At 55.3% G+C, this 20,800-nt stretch overlaps 5 protein-coding genes across 5 annotated transcripts; 3 read left to right on the top strand and 2 right to left on the bottom strand.

Annotated features, from left to right (window-relative positions):
- Positions 1-476: 476 nt before the first annotated feature.
- On the top strand, positions 477-4,539 carry CCM_01257 (Spindle associated; the record flags this gene model as incomplete). The annotated part of the gene is made up of 2 exons (XM_006666413.1): positions 477-4,192; positions 4,248-4,539. The coding sequence occupies 2 exons, from the start codon at positions 477-479 to the stop codon at positions 4,537-4,539; spliced, it is 4,008 nt and encodes a 1,335-aa protein (XP_006666476.1).
- A 632-nt stretch (positions 4,540-5,171) lies between these two features.
- On the bottom strand, positions 5,172-6,850 carry CCM_01256 (Peptidase C14, caspase catalytic; the record flags this gene model as incomplete). Its single annotated transcript, XM_006666412.1, has 7 exons — positions 5,172-5,197; positions 5,264-5,433; positions 5,485-5,923; positions 5,972-6,358; positions 6,415-6,484; positions 6,566-6,671; positions 6,762-6,850. 7 exons carry the CDS (start codon positions 6,848-6,850, stop codon positions 5,172-5,174), a joined length of 1,287 nt encoding a protein of 428 aa, XP_006666475.1.
- Positions 6,851-11,690: 4,840 nt separating this feature from the next.
- On the top strand, positions 11,691-13,110 carry CCM_01255 (RNA exonuclease; the record flags this gene model as incomplete). The annotated part of the gene is made up of 3 exons (XM_006666411.1): positions 11,691-11,883; positions 11,967-12,198; positions 12,342-13,110. 3 exons carry the CDS (start codon positions 11,691-11,693, stop codon positions 13,108-13,110), a joined length of 1,194 nt encoding a protein of 397 aa, XP_006666474.1.
- Positions 13,111-13,723: 613 nt separating this feature from the next.
- Positions 13,724-15,477, bottom strand: CCM_01254 (uncharacterized protein; the record flags this gene model as incomplete). Its single annotated transcript, XM_006666410.1, has 2 exons — positions 13,724-15,348; positions 15,453-15,477. The coding sequence occupies 2 exons, from the start codon at positions 15,475-15,477 to the stop codon at positions 13,724-13,726; spliced, it is 1,650 nt and encodes a 549-aa protein (XP_006666473.1).
- Positions 15,478-18,093: 2,616 nt separating this feature from the next.
- Positions 18,094-19,977, top strand: CCM_01253 (uncharacterized protein; the record flags this gene model as incomplete). The annotated part of the gene is made up of 1 exon (XM_006666409.1): positions 18,094-19,977. One exon carries the CDS (start codon positions 18,094-18,096, stop codon positions 19,975-19,977), a length of 1,884 nt encoding a protein of 627 aa, XP_006666472.1.
- Positions 19,978-20,800: the final 823 nt, after the last annotated feature.

The following is a 20,800-nucleotide window of genomic DNA, read 5'->3' as shown; positions in this document are numbered from 1 at the left end:
GGTGCGGCGCGCCAGGAACTGCAAGTGAGCACTGCTGATTTACAAAGAAAAGTCGCAACAGTTTCCAGGACAAGGTGGTGGGTGTCATGGTTATAATCTCATATGGCGCCAGCAAAATGGCTGAAGAAGCATCAAATAGCTAAAGTGGAGAATCAGGCCTACAAATGGCTGTTCATTGGTTGCTGCCAATGACGGGCCACTAGTCCCAAAATGGCAAAAGAGTAAACAAGACAAACGCGTACCTCGACTCACCAAGGAATTATCTATCCATGTATCAATTCGTACGTACAGGTATTGGCCGCGCGCAGACTTATCGCCTTGCAATGCCGTTTGTCCGATTTCTTTGAGCCTTTTTTTTATCCTCTTCTATTGGCAACCACTTGCTCTGGGTTGTTTTATTGCTATGCGCGTCTACATCAAGCCGTTCTTCGACATCCCTTTCCTGTGATCGTACTCATTCTGGCGCCATCGTCGTCATGGTGCAAGGCGGATATGGTGGTGTCCTCGACACCCCAAGGACCAACATTGGAGATGCTACCTACCTCAGCCGCGGGCCAGACTTTGCCGACATTTCTCAAGAAGCTTCCTTCCACTCGCCACAAAAGGACAGCGGCAATATACTGCAGCAGCTTCGGAACCAACGATCCAACGGCCACGGCAGCGGCGTCAGCCTCAGAACACCCCGCCGCGATCCTCTGACAGACCGAAACAACCTGCCGCCCAGCATAGGCGGCGCCGAATTCACACCACTGCTCAAGTCGGCTACGAGAAATAGCGCTCGCCGTCGTGGAGGCAAGGAGAATGGCACCATGAGCCTCTCTCCCAACCTGAGCCGCATCGACGAGAACGACCTGACGCCAGTGCCGCGAATGGATGCTTCCATGTACTCAGCATCCCGAAACCAATCATATCTCGACCACACAATTCCACAGATCGACAGTAGTAGTGTTACGTCGACCCCTCTTGCGATGGCGACAAGGCGCGGTGGCGACAAGGGCCCATTGCAAGACGGCAATCAGCTTTCGCTTCGAGAACAAGAAAATGTCATAGACAAGATTGAAAAGGAAAACTTCGGTCTAAAGCTCAAGATTCATTTTCTCGAGGAAGCCCTTCGTAAAGCTGGTCCTGGCTTTCACGAAGCGGCCCTCAAAGAAAATACCGAGCTGAAAGTTGACAAGGCCACCATGCAAAGAGAAGCCCATCGTTTCAAAAAAAATCTCATTACGGCGGAGCGAGAGCTGGAAACTTGTCGCCAGCAAATACAAGACCTCCAGAGCAGAGTGTCGCACACCGGGCAAGATGATGGTCTCCGCGCCGAAATGCAAGCCTTGCGAAGACAACTAGACGAAAAGGAAGAAGACATTCGTAACTTGAATCGTCAGCTCGCTGCGGGTCAGGACAATCAAGAGCAGCTGGAGAAGCTCCAAGATACTATCGAGGATCTAGAAGCGGACCTTCGGGATAAAGATCGCCAACTAACAGAGCGAGAAGACGAAGCCGAAGACTTCAAAGACAAGATTGAAGACGCTCAAGCAAGAGTCAGGGAAGCAGAGAAGAGGGCGCAGGAAGCCGAGGAAAATGGACAGGACAGCGATGAGCTGGACGAAGCCAAAGAAACGATTCAAGACCTGGAACAGAACATTCGTCGTTTGGAGGAGCAGGTTGACGAACTCAACCAGAAACTTGAAGCAGCCGCCACAGAGAAAGATCGAGCCGAGCAAGACTTGGAAGAACTGCAGGAAGAAATGGCCAACAAGTCTGTTGTGACCAAAGGCCTTTCTCGCCAGATAGACGAGAGAGTTACCAGATTACAGGACGAACTTGACAAGGCCGGTGAGGACTACGCTTCACTGGAAAAGGAATACACAGAGGCCAATGGCGAAATCGATGAGCTCAAGGCCAAGGTCGACCAGCTGGAACATGAACAAGCAACCATGCGACAAGGAAATCCAGAATCAGAGGCCAGAATCTTAGAGCTCGAGGCGGAGCTCCAAGCCCAAATAGACGAAAAGGACCTCATTCAAACGCGACATGATACCCTGACTGCAGAGTCAACAACGCTGCAGCGAGACGTTCAGCGTCTGCAAATGGAGGTCGAGGATCTCGAAAGCAGCGTCGCGAAGGAGAGAGACTACGCCGTTGAAATCGAAAAGGACCTCCGCGCACAGTATCAGGATGAACTAGGACGGCTGAACGATGATATTTCAGATCTAGAGGCTGAGATACGCGAAAAGGATAATATATACGACAATGACAGCGAGAAATGGGAGACGGAGAAGCAAACCTTGGAGGCAGAGCGGAATCGTGCAGAGGAAAAGGCAAATGGTCTTCAGAGAATAATCGATCGCCTGCGGGAGGCGGAAGGATCTCTATCAGACCGAGGCTCTAAACTACAGGATGGCCTCAAGATGGAGGAAGAGCGTCATCGAAGCGAAGAGGCACTCATGACAAGACAAATCGACGATCTTCAGGATGCTCTGGAGACGCGCCAGAAGATGTTGACTGATCTCCGAAGCGAGCTTTCTACCGTCCGTGATGACCTGAGACAAGCGCAGGTCGACTACCGAACACAAGAAAACAAGGTGATTTCTCTGGAAGATCAAGTTGAGGCGCTGCGCAATAGGCCAGCCGTGACTACGCCAGCTCGTCGTGAGGGCGAGGCTCTAAAGCGTGAGTGTGAGAGTCTGCGTGAGCAGCTGCGGACACTACGCTTGAGCACTGAAGGATCTCGCGGTGCTGCCGAAGGCACTCCCATACGTGGATCACAAACGCCCACTCGCCTCAAATGGCAGCTTACAGATGCCAACACCAAGCTTGAGAAGGTGTCTTTGGACAAGAGGTCCGTCGAAGACAACTTGGCCTCGATTCGGGCTGAACTGCGCAGTACCCAGACCTCGCTGGCCGAGGTTAGTGCTGAGCGTGATGAGTTGGACAGCCAGCTGCGCCGCACCAAGCTTCACGACAACGACACCCTCCGCGTGGATCAAGAACGTCTCGACCTGCGCACCGCTAAGCTGAAGCTCGACGGGGAAGTCCGTCGCCTACGTGACGAGAACAAGGGTCTTGCAGAACAGCGGGCGTCTGTCGAAAAGTCTCTGGAAAGCGAGATTGAAAAGGCCACGGCCGAAGAGGAACGGCTGAATCAGGAGATCATGCAGCTCCAGGCTAAGCTGCGACAGGCGTCCTCGGCGGAGACGACGGACAACTCGACGACCCGCCGGACCATTCGCGATTTGGAGCGGCGCGTCGACGAGTACCAAGCGGAGCTGGCCTCGGCGCAAGCCCTCCTCGACGGCGACGGCGGCAGCAGCGAAGTTTCCATTATCCGGCGGGACCTGACGAGCGCGCGCCAAAAAGAGGTGGAGTTTTTGCAGCGCGAGGCGACCAGTAAAGACGTCATCAAGGGTCTGCGGCGCGAAATCGCGGACCTCGAGAGCAAACTCCACGACAACGAGGTTTTGCGTATGATGGGGTCGCCCAACAGCAGCAGCCAGATGGCGAATGCGACGTATGGCGGGTCGCACGTCGTGGCAGAGGAGCTGCAGCAGGAGCTCGACGACGCCGAGGACCAGCGCGTGGTGCTGGAAGAGTTCCTCGAAGAGGCCCGACAGCAGGCCGAGGAGATGGCTGCCGAGTACGCGCAGTCCCTGCAGCGTCTGCAGCACCAGCTCGACAAGGCCCTCCGCGACCGCGAGACGGCCGTCGCCGCCGCCACCGCCGCCACCGCCGCTGCCACCGCTACCACCGCTACCACCGCTAGCCCGTCCAAGAACCGCCGCAGCAAAGAGGCGCGTCACCTGCAGAAGACACAAGCCGAAATTGACAACCTAGAACACGACGTGCGGCAGCAGCAGGCGCTCATCGAGAGCCTCGTGGCGTCCGAAGTGGCGCTCCGGCGAAAATTGGAGCGAACACGCAGCGAGCGCGCCGCGTACCGCGTGAGCGCGGAGAAGCTGCGCCGCGACGTGGTCGCCCTGCAGCGCGGTGCCGGGCTCGCCGAGGCAGAGACGGCGCTGGCGACGGTGGTCCGGGCGGCGGACGCTGCGCAGGATCGACATCGCAAGGAGGTCGGCGGGCTGGTGACGCAGATGGACTGGATGCAGGCGCGGTGGGAGCGCGAGGCGATGATGCGCACCGACGCGGCGTATGCCAAGAAGTTTATCCAGCTGCAGCTGGACATTTCCAGCGCCTGGTATAACCCCCCCCCCTTCAAACCTACATATACAGCATTACTGACTTTCTCAAAGCAACAAGGCGCAACTGCGCGAACTCGAGCACATTCGCACCAACCTTCTGCATTCCCGCAAACCCTTGCAGCTCCTCCCGTCTTCCTCCCCCGAAGAGAGGCAAAAACCTACGCTCCGCACGTTTCTCGTGCTGGCGCGGTTCGTGGCGCGCATGCGTCTGGCGGCGCGCAAATGGGCGGCGCAGGAACGGGTCCGGCGGAAACTGGTGGCTGCGACGGACGAGAGGCGCAAAGCGAAGCGTGTCAGGGGTCTGCGAGTCGTGAGGGTGGATGAAGATAATGCGGCTGCGTGAAGGTTGTACTTTGGGACTTGGAAAGACTGCATTGGAAGCATTACGGGATTGGAATGGCGTTTTTTTATGACGATTTTGTATGGTGAGATGGTTCGGCGTTGTATCTTTTCAATCATTACGCATATAGGCAACAACATGTTTCTTCCTCTTCATCTATGTGCACCTCCCGTATTTCTCATGTTGTGTCTTTATTCGTCGAATCCTCTTCTCTCCTGACTTTTGTGTCTTCTCACATCATCGTGGGAGTACTGTTCAATACCATATATTAATCATGAAAACTTGTGCCTTTTTTTTCCTGTGCCGGCTTTCATGGAGACTCTGCATCCTCAACTCTCTCTCGCCCTCTTCCCCCCCCCCTTCCCTCTCTCTCTCTCTCTCCCTCTCTCTCCCTCTCTCTCCCTCTCTCCCGCTTCCTATGTTCAAACAAAACAGCAAAACAAAACAGCCTGAAAATGATAGCCCAAGGTATATCGATAATAAATCGTCCGTTGAATACCCCCAAAAAAGTCTGTACATGTGACCAAAAAAAAATATGAAATGAAAAAAGGGTTCGCCTCCGCAGTGACCATCAGGGGCTACAACCGCCCTTGGGTGGCCCGGATATAGCACAAATCAGAAAGGCGCCTGGCCGTTTACATGACGAAGAGGAGGTCGGTGTCTGGGACACGCTGGTCAGTACTATATTGACACAGCAGGGAGGGCAAAGGGGGGTTGGTTGGCCTACTTAGGGGGTGGCTGCAGGACAGCTGGGGCTTCTGCGTGTACCGCGTGGCGAGCTCGTCGCGGAGGCTGTTGAGCAGCTGGACGTAGCTCATTTGTGGGTTCTTCTTGAGAGAGGTGATGAAAGCCCACGACATGGCACCAGTCGCCTGGAGGCCAATGCTGGCATCGGCACTGGGAATTGTTAGATGTATTCAGTGTATCGGGTCCGTCGGCTTCACATACGAAGTTTGGTCATCCTTGCTGCCCGACAACATGACAACGTCGGCAGGAGAAGTCTTGGTGGCAATGGCACGGCTGTGGGCCTCCTCGCCGCTGGTCGCCTTTTTGAAGAGGCTGACCAATTGGCTGCCCATGCCACCAAGATCGCCTTGACTGTACGAGGAAATAACACCGAGCAGGCCCTGGCCAGCCTCCTTGGCCAGGTTGGGCTCCTTGAGGATGCCCTGCGTCGAGTAGATGTAGGGCAGATCCAGCGCGGTGCCGGAATGGCAGGAATCGAAGATGGCCGTCAATCGTACGCCGGCGCAGAGAGGCTGGACCATTATTCGGTGCATTTCGTCGTCGGTAATGTGCCCGTGCTGGCGGAAATCCACGGGATAAATGACTTCGTCGTAGCCATCTGGCTCATCGCCATCAAGATCTTTTGTTTGACCGCCGTGACCTGGCTGCGTTAGCAAAATTATACCTCGGATTGAGGCAGCAGTCATACCTGAGTAGTGGAAGAAGAGGGAGTCATTGGGACGGGCATCCTTGACCAGCCAGTGCATGGCTCGCAGAACATTTTGCTTGGTGGGCTGGCTCATGGGGTTCTGTTGGTCGTCGGTCAAAATGACCATGTCTTCGCGTCGGTACCCAAAATGCTCTGCCAAGTACGACGTCATGTTGCGCACGTCATTGATGCAACCGCGCAGTTGGCCGCGCTGGCCAAAGTAGTTGATTCCAATGAGAAGGGCCTTGCGGCGGCCAGTGCATTGCGAGTACTTGAAAGAGTAGCTCTGGGGGGCGCCACTTCCAAAGTGCTGGGGGGCGCTGGGGGGAGCCTGGACCAAGTCCTGGCGGCCTTGCTGCTGACCGTGTTGATGCTGAGGGGACGGAGCTGCTTGAAATGTTAGCTGGGGCACTGAGTGACAGGTGCAAGGATTTTGGGCTCACGGGGACGGCCACCATAAGGCTGTTGGGCGGGCATCTGTTGCTGATACTGATTGGGGCTGTTGCCGGGCGGCTGCGGGGTTTGTCAGTACTTGCAGAGTCGGGTATGGTGAGCGCATTGGCTCAATGCTCAATGCTCAATGGGGGCTCGTACTGGATACGCAAATTGTTGCTGTTGCATCTGTCCTTGCTGGTAGTAGACGTGTTGCGGCGAGGGTTGACCCTGGTTCGGGTACGGCTGAGGTGAGTGTTGAGGAGGCCTAAGCGCGAAGCATCGCAATTGAGGTCAGCAAGCGAAGGGGGATGCGGCGGCGGGCTGAGGCAGGCCAAGTGAGAGATGGGCAACATACCCGTACGAGGCGGCCTGGTAGGGCGGCTGCTGATGCTGAATAGGCGGAGGGCCATACTGTGGGCGGCCCTGGCCCTGATAGCTGGACATGGTTGGGGGAGGCGACGGGTTCGGCGAGGCGGAGGTGAGTGGCGGGTGGCCGAGTCGGGATGCGAATTTGGGGTGCAGTCGGGATGCCAAAGTCGGGATGCAGAAGAAAGGTGATGGCGTCGATGGCGGGTAACAACAACGGCGGTGGTGCGACGAAGACGACGGCGACGTCGGACCCTGTCGAGGTTGATGGTATCTGTGTGCCTTGAGGATTGGGAACGGAACTCAAGAGGCGCGGGTCGACGACGGGCGGGCAGAGGGAAAAAGGGTGAGACAGCAGCGCGGCATGAAGCTTTTGAATGAAGAAGGGCTGAAGAAGAATGGGTAGGGTCCGGGCTGGGGTTGGGATGAGAGAGCAGGTTTGGCGGCGGCGGGACGATGAGAGGTGGAGGGGCGCGCCGGGATGCGGGTGGGTGGTGGGTGTGTGTGGTGGTGGACTTTTTGGTGGTGGTCTTTTTGGTGGTGGTCTCTGTGGTGGTGATTTTTTGGTGGTGCAAGATACCTAGAAGTGGTGGATGGTGGATGGCCGACCAGGCAGGTACTCGTAGGTGCGTAGCTTAAACAAGCAAAAGGCTAGTAAAACGGACAACGGTCCAGGTACCACGTTTCGCAGAAAGCCACTACCTGATTCAAACAGGTCCCCCCTGGGCAGCAACGGGGGAGAAAGCGCTATTAAACCTCGACTCTCGTCTTTCTTCTCTCTGCACTCCGTCTCTCTCCAAGCAATAGCGCCGGTTTTGATTCGCCAAACGATTCGCAAATCTCTGTTGGCCTCGCGGCTCTGGTGGTATCCGGGCGGCGGCCGGGGGAGTTGGGGGATCCGACCGGGAGCCAATCAGCACAAGAGGCAGCCTCGCAGCGAATAATAAGAAGGAAGAAAGAGTATATCCAAAAATGCAGCCCCCTGTTGGTGATCTGCGTAGATTGCGCGTGTTAGCGTTGAAGGGGTTCAGCCGACATTGTTCAAACGGGCAAAGGGCAGTGCAAAACGGTTGGTTTGGTCTGGGTGGGCTGCGCGGTGGGGGTTCCAGTGGTTCCAGTGGTTCCAGTGGCAACGGCCGGCTTCCTTGGTCCGTTGAAGCGCTAACTTTTCAAGCTCAGCTGTGAAGCGACGCAGCAGCCTTTTTCGGGACCGAACTCGTCTTTCTTGTGTGTGTGAGTGTGTATGGGTGTGTGTTTCTGCCTTTCTTGTCTTGGGTCTTTTCTAGCCCCTCCGAGCTTTCGCAAGGCCGAATACCGCTGATGGTTGTTTGTTTCTTGCGTGCCTTGGGAGCTGGGGTTCTGGTTCAAGAACTTGGTGGGGTCCGTTTTGCTGGCTCTTGGCTGCGTCTGTATGCGTGTCTCGACTTAGAAATTCTATAACTGATATTATTTGAATCATTCAGGCCTTGAAGCTCTTCTTTACAATGGAGACTTGTTTGATGAGACTATACCCCGGTGCAGCGTGTTTAGGTCCCATGCTCACGCCAACGAAGCCTTCTCTGCTTGGCCAAATAGGTTCCTAGATAGGTAGGTAGGTAGGTACCTAGGTAGGTAGTTAGTACCTGGTCAACTGCAGTCAGCATCCTCTCCTGCGATAAATGCATCTCCGCCTAATTATTAAGCGCCCCTCGCCATCACCGCCACACACTTTGCTCTGTTCAACGACCTTTTGCGTGTCTACCCACTCAAACGCATATGCCGGCAGGGAGAAGCACCAAGTCGGGCCGCGGAGTGAAGAGTTGCCAGGTTCAGTACGAGACGACGGGAATTAACTAGACTCGATATATTCCCAAGATATTGCCCATCTATTCTGTAGGCATCAACCAGCCCAATCAGAAGCCAAGACGAGGATCGCCAGGGAGCCCGTCGCAATATGCAATATGCCAGTGGTCAGTTCTGGCAGGGGGTTTTATTAGTTAGGCACCGATTTAGGTGACCTGCATCGTTTCCACGTTCTTTGTCATAGTTGTCCTCATTGAGTTGATGTATTTTGTTCCCTTTTTTCTCGTGTCCTGTATAGTATCCCGTACTATTCCTCAACTCCGTAATCTGTACTATTGTTCAACTCGATCTTACCTACTGCTCGGACGGCACAGCCAGCACAAACGGCCCACTACATACCATGCTTCCGGACGTCCCCCCACCACACCACATCTTGTCGGATCTCCCGATGAAGCAGAACCAGAAACATGGGTCAACAACCAGGTTGCAAGCTGCCAGTCCAGGAATATCGTATTTCATCAGCTGCAGCAGTCAACTCAGTGACGGACTGCGCGATGCACTGGTCCGCCTGGCTGCACAAATGTCACCATGGGCCCTGCATCACTCCTAACCTGGCTGCCTTGCCCTCGTCGTTTGCTGCGTACTACCGAGACACCACTACGCAACTAGTTAACGCCTGCCTCATCGTCGTCACACGACAGCCTAGGTTGGGCTGCCACGGCCTAGATGCAGATTCATGCGAGCACCTGTTTCTATGGCCTGGCGCCTCGATAAAGTTTCTTCTTCGGCGCGCACCCCTGGTGACCTGCGTGCCCAGCTGCTGGGCATGTCACGAAGCAGCACGTCAGCCTTGACGAGAACAATGCATGCATCAACAGAGTACACACGCAGACGTATATTTTATACAATGCATGTCTCACGAGTGATGATTGTGGCATAGGCAGGTGTCTTGTCTACCTGTCTACCAACCCGTATGTCAAAAGATGGGGAAAGGCTTGCCCATAATATCCATGTCAAGCTAGAAGGCCACGTTGTAGCAAGGAAGGGGAAGAAATAAATTAATTGTCATACCAAGAGGCCTCGCGCCGTTTCCCGGGGGGAGTTCTTTCCATTTCCAGATAATGCGCCGACGGGAGGCAGCTGGGCTTGTCTCCCGCCTGGCCGGTTACGCGTTTGAGTTTTTTCGCCAGGAAGGCTGAGCAGACGCCGGTGCCGTCGGCCGCTCCGGGGGAAGAAGCCCCATGCACGCTGAAATGCAGCCACTTGGCGCCCGGCTTTTGGTTCGGCGCCGACGAGCTGCATGTAGTATGTATCTGTAACAATGTGGTTTTTGCACGTCTTTATTCCCTTGTACAGATTTTGGAGGGGGGGTTCTTTTTTTTTTCTGTTTTTTTGCTGCCAGCCCTTGTCACCGCCATCTCGGCCACGACTCGCCGTGATAGATGGCCCGCTGCATTGTCTGTATGTATTCCGTGGGATACCCGAGCGCCCTCCCTAGGGTACTTACCTCGACGCCGCCAATAAATCGTTACACTCAAAGTCATGCCTTTTTTCCAACATTGTCCAACCTAGCCGTGTTGAATCAGCCCAATCCCGCGCTTAACATCCACCACACCTGAGTCAAGTCACCCATTCTGCTGCTCGCCGCCCCATGGCCCAGCTGTGCAGGGATGGAGCTAGTCTGGCGTTGCGCTAGTTCACTAACAATTGTGGTCTTTTTCGCTGCTCTCCCCCTTCTCTGTAATACTATTCGCTATTGTCACATTTTTTCCTTTTTTCCTTTTTTCCTTTTCACCTGTATCGTCTGGCACATGGCATTTGTCGCAGATTGTCTTTTCCTTTCTTTTTTCGCCACCACATTGGATGAGTATGCACTTCAGATTGGTGGCGTCGTATCCTCGGTCCGCCATGCCCTGTCTCTTTGCATCCTGAATAGTCGCGCCCGCCAACCAAGCCTCAACAGCCTTGCGTATCACAGCGAATCACCAGCCTCGCGTGGCAGGACGTCGACATGCACGACACCTGATGACGATGTCGTCATGCGCGTAAAAAACATGGACGGCACACTACATTAAAAGCATGAAAAGACAGGTTGAACATTATTCAATCGAAATCATGAAAGGACAAATATAATATACATATGAAAAAGGTAATAATGATTGAGAAAATTATTCGTAGGACCGTACCTACAGTGGGTTGCCAAAAGTTGTGTTCCTCACCACAGCGGCGCGGTGGGAATTGACGCGAAACTTTTGTCCCCCCACTGTAGGTAGGTAACTGCATACCTGTAACTGATTCGTACTCCGTACGGACTAACGTTGGTAGTAATTCAACCACGTCACCAAAAAAAAAAAAAGAGGCCTCTGAGGCCAACATTGTCTCGGAGCTCTTTCCGTCGAGCTATCCTGCGCACTGGCCGCCGTCTTGTCTGTTCCATCACGATCCCCGAATTGGCAGTCGTTGTTTCCTGTTATTGCCGTCCCTCCAATACGATGTCACCTCAGCCCGTGAATTTCCTCTCTTACCCTGACTGGACCGTGTCTCTCTCCTGGATTTTGTTTGTCGTGCAAACGGCGGTTCATCTTCGTCTGTATTTGTTGTTGCTGTTGATTCACGCGAAACCTCGCGCCATTATCATTGCCTTCTAGTCAACATGTCCCCTGTAGCAACGTCCCGCGACTGTCAAAATGTCAATCGATCAATCTTCTTTGTCTTTTTTTTTTTTGCCTCGACTCTGTTCCAAGCTCGCGTGCCTACAATAAACACAGCTCATTGCATCGTGATTGCCAACTGCCAGCCGTAAGCGGGGCCGAAAAGGCTGACTGATGAACAAAGCACATCCGGCTGCTGCGGCTGCACGCTTCCTTCACTCCCAACATATCTAGGCACCAACAACTATTGTGAATGAAGCTTCGTCCACGTCTTCTTTCCATGCGCTCCTTTACTTCTTAATTTCTCTATCGTGATTTTACACACCCTTCTTTCAACCCGCGTCATTTTCTCCATAACTAGCTGCTGTTGGCAGCTCCTCGCCTTGTCCGCGCCGTTTAGCAGCCCCGGACAAAATTTGCCATCCACAACGCTTAAAGACGCGCCGTTATTTAGTTCCTCTGTTTCTCGTCCAAGTTCCGCAGGGATGACTACGTCTCCGTTGCAGGAGGCGCTCGCCGCAGCAGACTTTGGACCCGTCCCGGCCTCGGAGGAGAATATCGAGGCTCTCTGGGGTTTGACGCACTCGCACGCGCGTTTGCAAAAGGCCGGCTATGTGCTCTGGCAGCTCGGCCAGTCCGATCTGGACAAGAAGAAGCGATGCGGGCGCTGCACAAAAGGTATAACAACAATCACCATCAAAGAAGGGGTTTCGGACCCGGGGGGGAAACACCGATTCTGATTTTTTTGGCTGGGAGTGCAGTGATTCGCAAAGGACACGAGAAGCAAAAGTCGAGAGCGCAGAGCGTCAAGCTTGCGCCGACCATGGCCCAACAGATTGCGGCGGCCGCCGGCGACTATCCGCGCCCGCCAGGACAAGCGAGCGTGCCGGCCCATGCTAGGTCCATCTCGCTGCAGGCCGGCGCCGGCGCCGACGTGTCTGCCATGATGCGGGACATGCAGCTGGGGAACTCAGACGACAAAGACAAGGACAAGTGCCCGCCGATGAATTGCAAATACCACCCCGGCCGAATTCAAGGCAAGGCAAGTCCACACCCCTCCCTCTCTCTATCACGAAACGACCAAGCTAACACCGCCCTTTCCAGTTCTGGACGTGCTGCGGCAACTTCCTCTCCAGCGGCCCCTGCGCCGCCCAGCAGTTTCACACCACGGCCACGTACCGCCGCGGCGAGCTCGAGTCCAACTGGACGTACTTTTCCACGCCCCATGCCAGCAGCCCCGATCACGTCGCCGCTGTCGCGCTCGACTGTGAGATGGGCACGGCCGCCTCGGGCGAGTCGGAGCTCATCCGGGTCTCCGCCGTCGACTTCTTCACGCGGCGCGTCCTCGTCGACAGCCTCGTGTGGCCCGACGCGCGCATGGCGCACCTCAACACGCGCTACTCGGGCGTCTCGCGCGCCAGCATGGACGCGGCGCGTCGCGCGGGCCGTACCCTCGCGGGCCGCGCCGCGGCCCGCGCCGCGCTCTGGCGCTTCGTCGGCCCCGATACCGTGGTTGTCGGCCATTCGGCGAATTCCGACTTGACGGCGCTGCGCTGGATTCACCACGTCGTCGTGGACACGCTGTTGCTGGAGATGCGGCTGCAGCCGCGCGAGGAGCGGCCGCAGAGCCAGGGCGGAGATGCTGCCGTAGGTATAGGCCAGGAGGGTGGCGGGGAGGAGAAGCAGCCGCGCGTGGTGCCGCCGCCGCCGGTTCAGGACGCTCCTAAAGAGGACAATAAGCAAAAGTATCCGGGGCTCTCGCTCAAGGCGCTGACAAGAGAGCGGCTGAGGCGCGAAATTCAGATTTCGGGCCATGGCCACGACAGTCTTGAGGACGCGCTGGCGACGCGGGATCTGCTCCTGTGGCACATGATTCACAAGCCTGAGCCGCCTGTCATTTCTTAAAAGCGATTTGGCGCGGATACGTGTTGCCCCCAATTACGAATTTGTATGACTTTCGTTTTTTTTTGGCTCATAAATTTTCACAGACCGCGTCACAAGGCAAAGGATGTTTTAGCATGAATGCATGAATGCATGTATTGCTTGTTCGATTGTCCCTAACTGTCATCACGAGGTCACTGCGATTCATAGTCATTGCATAGAAACTGAAAATACAACGTATTCTTGCTTGTTTTCGTCATCATAGGGTCACAAGTTGGCCATCCACGTAAAAATATATGATTTTACGCTTGTCCAAAATATGTATGCTCCATCATTGAATGATTACATAAAAGCTAAGAGAAGATGCATTCTTGCTTGTCTACATAATCGCCAGGGTCACAAGTTGGCCATCCAAGTACCCAGAAGAAAAATGTACGCTTTTTCGCTTGTCCAAAATATGTGCGCTCCGTCATTGCCAAGTACTAGACCTGCAAGTCTCAGAGGGGAGAATAGGAAGAAGAAGTGGAGAAGGAGGAAGAAGAAGAGCAGAAGAATGGGAGATAATGAAGAAAGTAATGAGAGATGGCTGTTGATAGTTTCCCCGCGTATGCTGCAAATGCCGTATTGCGAATTGGCCTCAAGTACTTGAGTCTCTTGCCTGTGCGTCCCCAGTGTCTGCGCGCATCTGATACGCCATGACGCTCCAGATGATTTGCATCGCCTTGATTCTGTCCCTGGTATCAAACAAGTCGTACCAGGGCGTGCGCCAGGCCCGCACGGTGCCCCAGCTGCGGCGCGTCGGGTCTGGGTCAGGTGCGCCGTCGAGAACTTCAAGAAGACGAAGGGGCACGCGGACGCGGAGGACAGATAGGTGATGAAAGAGGCTGCTGACGATGAATATGTCCTCGTAGTTTGTGCCTGCCTGTTTGCCTATGGGCATGTACTTGACCTTGCGGTCCCAGGTGGCAGCCGGGGGCCGGATCATGCGGTAGTTATCATACATATACCCAGTTTTCCGAGATTTCTTGGTTGGGGGCGTGAGATCGGTGGCTTCATCCTTTGCGTCTGGCGGCAAGTCCTTGTCGCCTGATATACCGTCGTTTTGTATCTCCCGGCCAATGGGACCGCCGTGGGCACCACCCCAGCGCGGTTCAGTTACCCACCACTGGCCGAAGCCGAAGCGAATCTCATCTTTGCCTTGACGGGCGCGGTGTTGAGCGGTGATGAGAGCAGCAATGATTTCCTTTGCCAGGTCCAAGGACTGAGCAGACTCGGGATCAGGCCTTGTGAAACTAGTGTCGGGACGGCAACTGATGGCGGCGACGGGGCCGTAGGAGAGGCCAGCACGGGATGCTTCTCGCGACTGAGGGTTCTGGAAAATGAACTGGCAGCGGGATGGGAAGTAGGATTTGCGCGGCGAGGCGGCGCTGTCACGGGGCGATTGAAGATGCAAGCGAGGCTCAGTTCTAGAAGGGCTGGCTGTGCATCCAAATTCATAGGCTATCATCTTGACAAAGGTAGCTACAAGGCTATGGCGCAGAGAGGCGGGCATTTGGTGGCCGGCGAGGGTGCGGCGAGGGGCATTCGGGGCTTGAGGAGGTGCCGTGTTGGAGGGCGTCTCCGAGGGCGCGACGGCAACATCGTTGGCAACATCGTTAGCAACGTCGTTGGCAACATCATCTTTGGCAACATCTTTGGCAGCAATCTCTGGAGACGGTGGAAGACTGGGGACTTTGGTTGGGTCATCCCAATATGTGGTTATCTGTTCAAGCTGACGAAAGAACTCATAAGCGCTACCAAGACGAGCTGGCTGCTTGCCCATTGGTGGCTGTACGCGCCTGACGGTGCGAAAGGCGTCGGAATTGGTGTTGGAAAGCTCCGTCTTTCGTTCCAGGTAAACATGGCAGCCAGGTGAGAGTCTATGGTTGGCAGCGGACAAAGGTCGACGAGTGGATTCATCGGCATCCTGAGACTGCTCCAATGTCATGCGATCCCAAGTGGCAAAGTCGGGTATCAAAGACGGGTCAGGAATAAGCTGTTGCAGGTTGGCGTCGGCGCTGAGATCTAGTCCAATAGCGGAGAGGGCCGAGGGGACCAGTCTCGGAGGCCGTCTGCCGGTGCTAGAGAGGAGGCTTGCGAGAGAGTCTGAGAGTTCAACAGAGGCATCCTCGTGGGCAATGGGTTGGTAGCGGGGAAAGGCAATGGGAGTTGCTGGAGGGGGATCAGAAATAGATGCTTCGTCATAAAGCCGTTGGGCATCAGCTGTGAGGGATGGTGGTGTTAGCTCAAGTCAGTGCAGGTAGAGGGGGCAATGGCCGAGGGAGGAGAAACAAAGGCTCGAGGCATCGTGGAGAAGTGAAGCTCACCAAAGACTGATATACCGGCAAACATGCTGGGTGGTAGAAATACAAGATAGCGATATGGGACAAGCGAGTGACTGTGCGTTGCGCAGGCCGGAGCGGTGATTGGCAGTGCCGTATTCAAGGAGGCCGGGATCCGAGCAAGCGCTGGTGGAAGCTGGGCTGAAGCTGGGCTGAAGCCGGGCTGGTCAGGCGACGGTGGGGGCGCATCCAATGGTTGGTGGTGCGCCAAGTCTATGGGACAAATGCACACCTAGCCAGGTACTCGGCACACAAGCACAAGCACAAGATAGCAAAGCAATAGCATACGACGGGAGACGAGCTTGATTGGTGGTATTGGCAAACGAAGCCGAGGCAGCGAGGCGGCGAGGTAGCGAGGCAGCGAGGTAGCGAGGCAACGAAGCCAGGAGCGGGAGGGAGGTGACGATGGTGGTGGGGTGGGCGGAAGAGCAAGCAGCCGGTGGTTTTGCCTGACGTCGAAACAGCGGCAGAAGGAGGCGGGGAGCCACTTGCCCGTTAAGCGGACAATGCAAGGTTGGAAAATGGGTTGATGCGTGGGAGGCCAGAGGGGGGGACGGCGTGGCCGAGTAGGAGGCAGTTGTTTGGGCAGGAAACGTTGATGTTGATGCTGATGCTGATATTGATGTTGACGTTGTGGGCGAGGCAAGAAGATGATGTTTTGTGGACAAAGGCGGGCGGGCAGATTAGATGGAGTGGACGGTAATACTCCGTACTTGCCTACCTACGTAGGTAGGTAGGTAGGCAGGGTGATGGCTAAGAATAGCAGCAAAGACGGATATAAAATAATACGGATAGAATTAACGAATAACTAGCAATATAGACGGGCAGTCTGGTGCTCACGCGAGCATGCCAGCAACGGAGCGAGGAGAGTCAGGCAGTCAGGCAGTCAGGCAGTCAGGCAGCATGCGGTGATTATGAGGCTCTGCTGGGTGGCATTGAAGGCATTGAAGTGATGGACACTGTGTGGCTGCTTCTCTGTTGCTGGGAGAGGAGAGACTGATGAGGTCTTTGCAGTAGGAGGTACCTACCTACAGGTAGTACGGTAGGTACCTACCTAGGCAAGTTAGTAGGAGGTAGGTACCATTTACAGGGACCACACCACCTTGACGACGCTGACAATGGTTGGTGGGGGGTTTGCTTCAGGGGCCGTTTCGGCGTTTCAGGGGCCGCACACTGCGTCTTAGTGCCAACCACCAACCACGTCACCCGTTTGAGCTGCCACTAGTACTGTACTAATGTACTACTGGGTACCTGGTTGTCAACATCAGATTACATCGAAATGATAGATACACGAATATATATATAGATAAATATATGACCAAGAACGAATTGTACAAATCGCCCGACTTGTTCTTCATCTTTGAACCCGTTTTCCCCCACTCCCTCTCTGCGACCAGCATTCGTGTTTCAAGACGACCACGTAAACGTCACCCATGAAACGCTCCGCCGCCTGTCGTGTCCTGCGTAACCGCCGATCAACCAGGCAAGAAAACACCCGACTCTAAAACGCCATGCGCATCTCGCATCTCTGTCTGCTTCCGGTTCTGTTTCTCTTTTCGTATCTCTTTCTTAATTCTTCTGTTGTGATTCCAAAGATGTTGATCAAGGCAGTACGGATAGCGTTGTTCCATTTCACAAGCTGATGAAACGCATACACTTTTACAAACGGCAAACCCAGACTGTGTGGTATTGTCCATCTCCAATCTACACATGCCCTAGTTACTGTACATACTGTATATGTAGTTATGCTCTCCACGCCATCATCCATTATCCATTATGTGGCCCTCCTGCGCGTCTCTTGCCGCAGTGCTCAACTTGCCCATCGTTTCACAGACCACGATGCGCCTAGTCCTTGGTCCCTGTTCCAGTAGAAAATAATTTATCCATGATTTCTATTCTCATCCAATATACACCCACATGCCTGCCTGCCTGCCTGCCTACTAGCCTGCCTACCCGCCGCACGGTCCGGGGCTCCAAGATGCGGCGTGCTTCACAAGTGTAGCAGGACTACCGGGGCCGGCCGCACCTTCCCAAAATGTGTCGCCGTCTCGCCTCATCCAGCCCGCCCGACCTGCTTCCATCTCCGTCTGTTTCTCCTGCTCCTCCGGCTCTCTTCAATCCTCCATCGCCCCCTTTCCTCAGTCTCAGTCTGCACCACCGTATTCTGTTCCAAGAATGGCAGCTTGTCAAAAAAACCCGTCTTTCCGTACCTGTCACCCCGTCACCCCGTCACCCCGTCACCCCCGTCCTCCAACTCCTCCTCCACGCCTCGAGTCACCCACCCACACCCACGATGCCACTCGCATAGTGTGTCAGCGCCGTCAAACTAGGATTCAGATTCCGCCAAGTGATTCCAAGGCCTGACTTTTTGTTTCCCCTCACTTTTCCTTCTTCTTGTGGTCTTTTTTCTCCATTCATCTTCTTTTCTTTATTGTTTCCTTGAACCTCACGAGGCTCCTTCATCGACGGCCTCGCTGTTGCACCAAGCAATACTTGTAACCGACTGCATTGCCTTCCTTTGCATGACACTCACCACCGGCCCAGATCGGGCCTAAGCCAGCAACAAGAGAGAATAGCCCGAATGCATCTCTGGCGGAGGGAAGAGACGCATCCCCGCAACATCAACATGGCCGGCGACGTGCGGCAGGGCCAAAACCAAACCCAGCCGACACCATGCGGTCGTTCACCTGTAAGCGCCACGACCGTCCTCAAACCATCCTCACTCCAGCCAAACGGCACCACGATACACAACATCGCAATCAAGCAAAAATGCGGTCAAGTCTCCAAGCTGACGAGCTCGTCTCAGTTGCTACCGGGTTCCGCCAATGCTTCACCCACCCCAGATGCTCCCGCCATGTCGCATTCTACCAGCATGTCCCATCACACTTTATCGACAAACCAAACCGTCTCGCCATCGACGTTACATCCTGCGTCTCCTGCGTCCGCACATACTCCCACATCTCCGCCTTCCAAGCCTTCTGAGTCGGTCAAAAACCCAGACACGCTGGAGAAATCTTTGCCCCCCGCCGCCCAGGAGTCATCCAGTCCAGTCGCAAACTCAACACTCCCCGAAGCAGCGCCGGTGCCTCCGAAACCCAAGGGACAGCAGGGACAGCCCGCACACGATCCGAGTCTCCAGCTTCCCGGTCTCGCGGCGGCGAACCCTCCGGGCTTCTCTAAACCCATCGAAGTCGAAGCCGCGCCCTCCACCACCTCACCTCCGGTTCGCAATCCCCCGGCAGGCGAGGCGGCCGCTCAGCCAGTCGCCCAGCCAGAGTCCGCCAACCCCGCCGAGGAAGATGAAGACTCGGGTGAGCCACCGGCCGGCGCCTTGGCACCCACTCAGTCTTCTGGCCAGGACAAGGCTCTCCCGTCCGAGATCCTCAACCCGGGCGGCGCATCTGACCCTGCCGACCTCTCCTCCGCACCAAGCACTCTTACGACGGACATCTCCTCTGCCCCATCCCGCATCGCCGTGACCACCTCGGTAACCTCTGACAACCCTGCATCCAGCGGTCCTGCATCCGATATTGCCGCACCCACCGTCACCAACAGCGTCGGCAGTGCCGCGCCGACCAAAACCCCTCCCGGCAGCAACCTGCAGCTGCAGACCAACCATGGCGGCTCCGGCCCGCCCATGGGCATGATCATTGGCGCCGCCGTCGGTGGCGCCGCCGCCCTCGCCATCCTTGCCCTCCTCATCTGGATGTGGCGCCGTCGCGCGAACAAGAAGAAGGAACTGGGCCGGCCGCTTACACCGCTTACTAGTCCAGGACACCAGCCCGCCGACGCCGCCGAGGGGCCGTTTGCCGCTGGACGGCAGGCTTCGACGAGAGCAGCCCGGCACCCGCTGCACGGGTGGTGGACCTCACACGGCGTCAACCATGACGGGGCGCCGGCCATCCCGCCCGAGCACGGCGAGAAGCAGCCCTCGACGAACTTGCTCGACGAAAATCCCTTCTCCGACACGCACAGCACCGAGGCGCAGCGGACCGCCCCCATCCTCACGCCACACCAGCAACAGCTTCGTGGCATCTTAAAACAGCCCGCCGGCGCGATGCTACACAGCAGACACCCATCCAACGCTCCCTCCATCGGGGCTGCGGGCGCCGGCCAACGCTCCCGCGCACACTCCATCAGTGACCAGCGTGGGCGTCCGCCATCGCAGCCGCAACAGCAGCGTCCGGCCGCTTCGCGGCGCACGTCGTCGCTCACCCAAGATCCTTTTGACGAGCGGCGCACCAAGTTCCGCTCCGATCCATTCGACCTGGAGCTCGACACGCGCATGTTGTCGTCATCGTCCAGCTCACAGAGGAGCGGTGATGCCCGAGCGAGTTCCGTGTACAGCGCCGGCACGAGCTCCAGCTCCCGGTACACAAGTGGCGTGAGCAGCACCGCCTGGACGGCAGAACATGCGGCCCCCGGCGGTGGTGGGCGGCCGGGGGCCTCGGACAGTCCGACGCTGCCGCTGGGGCCAAGGGGCTATGTCGGCGTTGGTCAGGCCATGTAAGGCAGCTAGAGTGTGCTAGTTCTTATCAGAAGTTGTTGATTTTTGTTGCGTTGCGTTCGCTTGCGCTGCCTCGAACGAAAGCAGGTGGCAGCGCGAAATTTTTCATTCGTTTCTTTCTCGTCCTATGGATGAAGACACATCATCATGATGCATAATGCGGGCCATCTTGTCTCTCTTTTCTATATACCATCTTTTTTGATACCATCATGACGGCCCGGCGTGGCAATTGGCATATTACGAAATCTTACCATTTAGTCAGTCTCTTCTAATACCCCATCGTCAGCATTCCAATCTTTATCTAGTTTAGTCTCTGTACTTTGAAAGTCGGCCCTTGTATTTCGTTTTTTTTTTAGAGCGCTAGAAGGGAAGGAGGAGGGGTGGGCTGCTAAAGGAGCAGTTTTGACAGCTTTTATTACAGCAGTTAATCGGCGTTTGTTAATTGAAAATGGCTTTCTGTTTTGCAAGTTGAAGAAGCCTCAGTGGAGTCGGTCAATTCTGTGCATGGATAATAATAGAAACATCACTCTCGAAATAAGGCGGCACCCACCAAGCAAGCCAAGCCCTCGGTTGTCGTGACAATTAGCAATCAGCCCGCAGGTGCAGGCGGCAGAAGGAGTCGAGGTCGCTGCAAAACTACAATTATATACCCTCTTGATCAACGACCTTGCTTCTTCATTGTCCTTTTACTAGATAAAAAATACAAAGAATTTACAGGCACAAATTCATCCAAGCACAACTGGCCATGTATTATACTCTTAAAGTGCTTGCATAAAAAGTGTTGCCGAAATGACATCACCAAAAAAAGCGGGTTCTCAAAAAACTC

This window comes from Cordyceps militaris (assembly GCF_000225605.1).
Source record: "Cordyceps militaris CM01 unplaced genomic scaffold CCM_S00001, whole genome shotgun sequence".
Taxonomy (NCBI): domain Eukaryota; kingdom Fungi; phylum Ascomycota; class Sordariomycetes; order Hypocreales; family Cordycipitaceae; genus Cordyceps; species Cordyceps militaris.
Note: the sequence above shows the minus strand (reverse complement) of the source record. Positions and strands in the feature narration are given on the sequence as shown.